General features: G+C 44.6%; 1 protein-coding gene across 1 annotated transcript in view; it reads left to right on the plus strand.

Annotated features, from left to right (window-relative positions):
• TYRO3 (TYRO3 protein tyrosine kinase) overlaps nucleotides 1–8,151 on the plus strand; it is a 38,137-nt gene that overhangs the window by 24,808 nt on the left and 5,178 nt on the right. The window contains exons 11-16 of the mRNA XM_009585038.1: nucleotides 643–738; nucleotides 3,331–3,411; nucleotides 5,144–5,236; nucleotides 5,972–6,093; nucleotides 6,404–6,513; nucleotides 7,959–8,118. Of these exons, the coding sequence (XP_009583333.1) occupies nucleotides 643–738; nucleotides 3,331–3,411; nucleotides 5,144–5,236; nucleotides 5,972–6,093; nucleotides 6,404–6,513; nucleotides 7,959–8,118 (662 nt within the window). The remainder of the gene's footprint in view (nucleotides 1–642; nucleotides 739–3,330; nucleotides 3,412–5,143; nucleotides 5,237–5,971; nucleotides 6,094–6,403; nucleotides 6,514–7,958; nucleotides 8,119–8,151) is intronic.

An 8,151-nucleotide genomic window follows, 5' to 3' on the forward strand; every position in this document is an offset into this window, starting at 1 on the left:
TTCTCAAACAGGAGACTGAGTCCCACGAATGGTCAGAGTTAAGATGATCCATTTCTGTCTCCTGGTTCAGCAAGGGCATGGCTCTCTCTAGCAGCGCTGCATGGCTGGGTTAGGATGATGCTCCAGCTGTCTTTGCTCCTCTGGGTTTAGAGGTTTGTCCATTAAATCTAGTGACCATAAACTGTTGGGCATTATGTTACTCTCTCAGCCAGGTACTGTGAGACTTGTACTGTACTTAAAATAGTCTGAAAGCCAGTCATAGAAAACTGGTGCAGCTCCATCAACTTAAATGAAGCTGTATGAACCAGTGTCTGTCAGTGTCCCTTCTGACTGATGGGATTTTGTCTTCTCAGCATTATTTACAATAGTTCTCTATTCCTGTTGCTCTTGGTGTGTTTAAGGGTGGTGTTATCACACCCTCTCCCTTTCAGTACTGTTGGAACATTTTCTTGTAGTTGAAAGTTATTGGCTTATTGTCTGTGGTGAGGCTAGAGGACGTGGAAGGGAACTCTGTCTTTTTCAAGTTTCCCTGCTTACAGTATGGGAATTGGATTGGAGACGGAGATTAGAACAGGTGACTCTTGACGTTGTGACAGAATATTTAAGTATCGCTTATTTGACTCTTCCTTTGTTTTTTTCCAGTGGAGAGTGTAGGGATCAGTGATGAGCTGAAGACGAAACTCAAAGATGTCCTAATCCAGGAACAGCAGTTCACCTTGGGAAGAATGTTGGGCAAAGGTAAGAAGCAAAACTGAACAAGGTTTTACATTAAAAGTCCCACTTGTTGCCTTTATTGTTGAGTAGGGAGAAGCAATTATAAGCAGCCTGTTTTCTCTCCTTCTGCTTGTAGATGGCAATTTAAATGGAACTTTCCCTTCCGCTGCGATAAAACATTTCAAAGGTTTAGCATAACTAAGAGGATATTGGCTAAGCCATTCCTATAATTCGGCTCTACAGAGTCATGAACTGCAGTCTATGCTCAGCTTTCCAAAGTACTGTTGATTCACTGGTGTGTGAATTTCTGTCAGAGATTTAAACAAAGGAATATTCAACTAAACTTTTGCTCTTTCTACTAACAAAGTGGTGCTATAGAATTCCTTCCATTTACATAAGCATGTGTCAAGTATTAAACGGGCTGAGACAATACAGAGACAGAGATGATCTACCTCAAACACTCCAACCCCTCAAAAAAAAAGTTGATTCCGTTTCAGATATTCTCAGCGTCTGGGGTGGTTTGACTCCAGATTTTAGTTTGGCACATTTATAGAGGCACATTTGGAACAGGTACTGAATTTTGCTGACATTTGTCCTCGTTAGTTCAGGTCCTTAGGAGCTCTTCTGACTGTGGATCTCCATCTGGATCTCCCACACAGGTGCTCCTAACATTTCTCTGAGGTTTTCAGGTCAGGAGGGATGGCCAGAGTAAAGGTAGGATGCTTCTCACTTAACTTTAGCTAAAAGATTGGCCCAGAAACTCTGTGTGAAAAGGTGGTTTTGAATTTAGATTTCCCAACTGACAGGCCAGTGTGGTAACTGTTGAATCATCCTTCCTTACTTCTCAGACTGAAGGCAATCTCTAGAAATAAGTGAAAACATGTAATGATAAAGCCAATAACTGAGACAGGAGCATAAGTCAGGGGTCATAAGCAAAAGGAAGCTGAAGTGTTTGGCTTCCTCTTTATTTGTAAGAGTAATTTTATTGCAGTTTTCTTTGGCCCTTTCCCACTGGGAGCATTCTTCCGCTCCATCCCTCCCAGAACAAATGCGTTTCTTTCAGAGCAGGAGGATGACCTTCCTGCAGAAGTGGTCTCAGAGGACTTAACATTGCTAAGTAATTAAACAGCTGTGTCGTCTGTTTGTGAGTGTCAGCTCTTGGCCAGTTTCTGGGATCCTGCTTCAACCCTTCTGGCCTGTCCCCATGACAGGTACAAAACTGGAAATTGGCTGCAGTGGGGCCCCTGGGGGTGGCCTTGGTGGGAGGATGCTAGCTGGCAGGATCTGGTCTGTGTTGTCGGCCCTATTCCCCCGCTCCCACGCTCAGCATACAGATCATAAGATGGCACGACTGTATTATCTTGGTCTCTGCTGACTCTGCAGCTGAGCAACAGCTCCTTAATACGAGAGCAGTACAAAATGCCTTTACTCCTTCCCATTTTCCTCTTTTGTGGTCAGATCCACTGCTTGTGGTTATTGTGAAATAAGCATGTGCCATACAGTAGTGAAGGACGCTGGTGAAAAGCTAGTGGAGAGATAATGCTTTTAGGGTAGGTGTCCCGAGTGCCATATTTTGCTTCCTTCTTTGCAGTACCAGAGTTCCTCATATTAATCCATTTTGGGAGGGTTAAGCAGTTACAAAATTAGGGAGAGCAAATCTAGAGCCAGATCTAATGCAAAGAGGCTGTTATGTTGTGGTATAAAGCCACTTCAGGCTAAAATAAGTTGAAGAGGCCTCAAGTTGCACCAAGGGAGGTTTAGACTGGACATTAGGAAAAACTTCTTTACTGAAAGAGTGGTCAGGCCTTGGAACAGGCTGCCCAGGGAAGTGGTGGAGTCACCATCCCTGGAAATATTTAAAAGACGTGTAGATGAGGCGCTTAGGGACATGGTTTAGTGGGCATGGTGGTGGACTCGATGATCTTAGAGGTCTTTTCCAACCTTAATGATTCTATGATTCTATGATTCTAAGAGGGTTTGGCCAGTTGCATTTCCTCTCATCTCCCTTAGAGAACACACCACGGTAAACAGTTCCTCCTGTGAATTAGCCTATCACACACACACAAGTAGATGTTCTATGTTTTGTCTGGTCAGCTGTGATTCATAGAAGTCATTCCCTGAGTTTTGAGAGATAAGGCCCAATCGTGTCTCAAATGGTGGAGTCCTGGCACCATTACTCAGCTCTGACGGCTGTCAGCATTGAGAGCTTCTTCAGCCAACCCATCCACTCACTGCTCCAGCTAATAGCTCCCTCTCTGACCAGAGTCTCGTTCAGACTCATCTCTCATGATATGGCTTCCCCAGAAATGTCTGCCTGGGATCCCAGCTTATACTCTGACTCTGCGTTGTCCATCTGGTAGAGGATTACTTTCTTTCCTTCTTGTTTTCCTTTGCCTTCTGGAGAGCCAGCACAGTGGCCTCTGTCTACTGGTAGTGCTACCTCTTCTAGGCACATGTATGCTGAAAGCTGCTGGCTGGAACTGCAGAATGAAAAATGAAGCTGGTTTTTTATGGTTATTCAGCTTCTTTGCCAGTGACCCCTGGAGTGAACCTGCCGTGAATCATACGGCTTCACAAGAAGGTGTTCCCTCACTGCCTGCTCTGGTCATTTCACAGGGGAGTTTGGGTCAGTTCGAGAAGCACTACTGAAGTTAGATGATGGCTCTTTCCAGAAAGTGGCAGTGAAGATGCTGAAAGGTAAGTGGGAGCAGGGCTACCTGAAGTACTTAAGAGAAGAGAGCTTGGAAAGATTAAATGCTACAAGTCCTTTTCTCCAGCAAACATCCCCTGACGTTCTTTACTCCTTTCTGAGCTTCCCACTCAGCCACTCTACCCATGTTGTCTCCCATCCCTTTCATGTCAGTCTTTTTGTAGTGGAAGCTCTTCAGGGAAGGACCTATACCACCTTAGTTGCTCGTACAGCACCTAGCACATGGTGAGTGCAACCAAAACCAAGTCATAGCTACAGCTTCCTCTGTGTATAGAGGATCTCGTTCAGTTGCTTGCTTCAACACAGCACTACATCATGTGGCATAGACAGCTCAGACAGGTCTGCTTTGCCCTAATAATTCAGCAGTGAAAGATGGTATTCCTAGCATATTCCAAGCATATATCCTAGAATAAACAGAAGAGTATTTGGGCTGAATGCAGCAACAAGCTAACTCGTCTCAGTCAGGCATATTTGAGTAAGTAGTCTAACTCCCTTCTGATTTGTCACCTGATGAGTGTACATAACAAGGGCAACTAACACGTTCATCAGGCAGAAGTCTGTAACAAGAAAAGCAATAAATAGGTAGGTATAAGTCAAAGGAAGTATGTGCATATATATATGTAAATATATGTTAACCAATGTTATTTCACCCCTCTTGCCTGTAAGGCAAAAACTAACTGTGGCTGACTTAAAGGAGAGTCACATTCGCTTATCTCTGGAGCTGAGTTTGGCTGCCACAGAATACCAGTTTGTACTAAATACACGTACACTACATTAGTGTAAGTTCCATCTTTTTCTCCGATTTCAACAATAATCCTAAGCAGTTTGCAAGCTGTTTTGTGTAGTCAGGCTGTCTACCTTCAGGCATCTAACTTGGCAACTGTCACCCTCCAGAGGCACCTTCCTTTCTCCGTTGACTGTAAAAAGGGAATCTACTTTTGTTTTCTGAATCATATTTAAATCACTTGCCTAAAGCACATAATGTGAATACTCCACCACAGGTCTAAGTCTGATCTTGCAGCAGGACTGGAGGACTCTTGCTAAATTCAGCAGCAGCAGTGGGGGAAGTAGTCCACTGGGCTAATTCTTGATTATATTGGTATACTTCCATAAATCTGGAGTAATAGCAATGGGAAATAATTTACTCCCAAGTTTATGCTCAGGTATGTCACTGCTGAATTTGATCCAAGCTCTCTAGTAGTGTGGTTATTAAGAAATCTTAGGTCTAGCACCTTAGAAGACTCAGAGATGTAAAAGCGTTGATCTTTCATACCATCCTTATCAGAGATGACTTGAGGTCTGCCATGACAGCCAGGGGCTCCAGGCTATCTCCTCAGTTTCAACATTTTGTTTAATTTTGTGCTACGTCTCCTCTCCCTGACATTGTAGTTTAGGTCCTTTTAGCTAATTAATTCTTACATCTTTAACCCACACATGATTTCCATGGCTTCCAAGGAAAGTTGTTACTGAGAAAAGAGCTGCTAATCAGCAAGTCTTTACTCTGCCAAGAATCAATTTACCAGATGTCCCTGATGTGTGCTTACTTCCGCTCATCCCAGGAGAAAGTGTCAGGCTGTGCTTTGTTGTAAACTGGCTCATCTAGCTGTAGGTCTGAGAGGATGTGCTGTGCCGCAGAGAACAAGCTTCTGATAATCATTATCTGTGAAGTCCCTTGGAGCCACCCACAAAGGAGGAAAACTTACAGTCACTTTTTTGCAGCGGACATCTTCACCTCGACTGACATTGAGGAGTTCCTGCGAGAGGCTGCGTGTATGAAGGAGTTTGACCACCCACATGTCACTAAGCTGATTGGTAAGCCAGCACTGCTGCTTGTGGTACCACAGGGCACCTCCTGATCCTGCACAATCCCACACAGCCTCACATACTCACCCTCAGCGCTGTCCAACAGCAGGGCTAGTGCAGCCACCTCTGTGCTGCCTGGACTTCTGCATGTATCAGCATTGCTCCTTCCCGGGCCTAGAGGGAGTTGGAGTGTGTGTAAGTGCTCACAACACTTGCCCTCATACACCGGCAATAAGCATCTCTTATTTAAGCCATTTCTTTGGTTCTTGCAAGTACTACAGAGAGAGTTTGGCTGGCTGAGAGATGTCTGAACTGCTGTGAAATGTGGACAGATGGGTTGGTAGACAAATAGAGAGAGGGGAGATTGTGCCTTTCCAAAATACTAGGTAAGAAGCGAGACATTCATGGGTGGGCACTATGGAACATGGGCAATTTCCAGAACGTGGAGATTGCTCTGCAGACCCTGGGGTTTGGGGCTGTCTGGTCTGGAGTGGTCCTGGAAACAGCCAGTCCTGCAAGGAGAGCTGAGAGCCAGCGGGCACTTAGTACTGCCTCTGAAGTAAACAGGGTTAGAGGTATCTTAACACCTCCTGGCATGAAGACATGCAAAGGAGCTTAGAGCATGGAACCAACCCACCAAAACTGCACATTTTCTTCCAAATTTGTAAGACAAAGCAGCCTGTAAGATTCCCCTTGGAACTGATCTGTTTGCTAAAACCCCTTTGCTGTGTGTGTCCTCATTAGGAGTCAGTCTACGGAGCCGTCCCAAGGGCCGTCTCCCAATTCCTATGGTGATCCTGCCCTTCATGAAGCATGGAGACCTTCATGCTTTTCTGCTGATGTCACGGATTGGGGAAAACCCTTTTGTAAGTCTGTCTTACTGTAGAATTCCTTCTGGGAGGGTATGGATTTTCAGAGAATATACTCAGATCAGTTCAGGGTTGGTCTCCCAAAGGCATTGGCAGATGACCAGATGTTGATACCAGAGGAAGTTGTGGGATGTGATGTTGAAGTGTTGAAGTATTTAATTCCATGCATGTTGCGGACCAACTCCTTCGTTCCATCCCCTCCCGATATCCCCCGTCCCTGCTTAGTAATCTAGCAGCAAGTCTTGCAGTTTTGCCATACGCGCTTGAAAGCTTCCAGGGACAGAACTTAAACTGTTATTTCTTTCAGAACTTGCCTGTTCAGACACTCCTCAAGTTCATGATTGACATTGCCAGCGGGATGGAGTACTTGAGCTCAAAAAATTTCATACACAGGGACCTTGCAGCTCGGAACTGCATGTAAGTGACCCATGAGTTCGTAGAGAAAAGAAAGACCAGAGTGGGTGAGAAAGGCATGAGAAGCCTTTCGCGTGACAGAAGTGGGGAGGGATCCTGTCCAAGGATGCTGGTCCTTGCATTTAAGTGACAATAGGCATAGGGGAGCCATGGCCATGGGGGTGGGGGTGTGTGGTGGTGGTGGTAGTGGTGCTGGGGGCAGGGAGCAACTCCTAATGTCCCACTGAGCTTCCAAATCGACCCTATTTATAAGGAACTTTTCCATCATTGGTCTGCACATATATTTTCATAGGGTTGATTACAATATGTGTGTTTGTAATTAGTCACTCTAATGGCTGTGTGTCAGCATGGGCTATTTGTTCTGCAATATAATGTAACCAACAGGAGAGAATGGGTTTGGCTGTGTTAGGAGAAAGGAACTTTCATTGTAGCCTGAAATCTGTATTTCTTGTATCTATTTTGAGGACTTGATTATCACAGTATAAGAAATGTAGAATTTCCCTGAAAGCTTGTGAAGAATGGCTTATGTGGAGAATGCCTTTAGAAATAATTGCATGGTGAACACGCTGTATGATCCCACGTTGCTGTTCTTGTCCCCAAACTGCCTTGCCTGCTTTGAAGGGAAGAAAAATCCTTTTTTATCCTTTCCCCTCTGCTGCTTCCCTGAGAACAGAGTAAGGAACAACCCATTCTGGCAGACAGAACTCTGCCTCTGAACAAAACCACGACAACTGGTAAAATCCGCAATGAGACACAGATTTCCAAAGGCATTTGAATGTCCAGATGTACAGACAGGAGCCTGATAGTCATAATGAAAAACGATGGGTTAGCCTGCTTTGACATTTATGAGAAACGCATACTGATTTCCTATTTTTAAACATTTAAAAAAATACAGACTTCCTTCAGAGGAAGCTGAATGCCTATTTCATCATATCTTCTGGGAAAAGCAGGGAGTCCTTTGTGAGACCTGGGAGCATGAAGTCTTTGTGAGCTTTACTTGCAGTATCTACCAACATGTCTAGGTTTAAGTGGGTGACAGAGCAATTCAGACCATTAACCAGGCCTGGAGAGAAGATCTTGCAGATCTAGTTTGAGCAGTTGTAATAGGCAGTCTAGGCAAGCACCTATGTTTTTTGCTTGCCTATACAGGGTGTAGGCTTTAGTGGTAGTAATGAGCACTACAGATGTCCCCTCTTAATCTTGGAAACTACAGAAAGTATCTGAGTTCACTTTGGCTGAGCATGGCATTTCCTTACTTCCTTAGTCCTAATTATCTCCCTGTTAGTCTCAAGTAACTGAGTTGAGACCACTAACCTATTTCACATTGGTCATCAAGTAGATGACATCATTATCCTTCTGGGCAATACTTTGTGAACTATATACCTCAGTTCCCTGGCCAGACAGGTAGCCAGTAAGTGCTTTTCTTAGTCATTAAAACTTTCCTTTAGGTTGGATGAGAACATGAACGTGAGTGTTGCAGACTTCGGGCTTTCTAAGAAAATCTACAGTGGAGACTACTACCGTCAGGGCTGTGCTTCCAAGCTGCCAGTGAAGTGGCTTGCTCTGGAAAGTCTGGCAGATAATCTGTACACAACACACAGTGATGTGGTGAGTTTTGCTCTGGTGCATTTGAGGACCTCC

This window comes from Fulmarus glacialis, unplaced genomic scaffold (genome assembly GCF_000690835.1).
Source record: "Fulmarus glacialis isolate BGI_N327 unplaced genomic scaffold, ASM69083v1 scaffold14299, whole genome shotgun sequence".
Classification (NCBI taxonomy): domain Eukaryota; kingdom Metazoa; phylum Chordata; class Aves; order Procellariiformes; family Procellariidae; genus Fulmarus; species Fulmarus glacialis.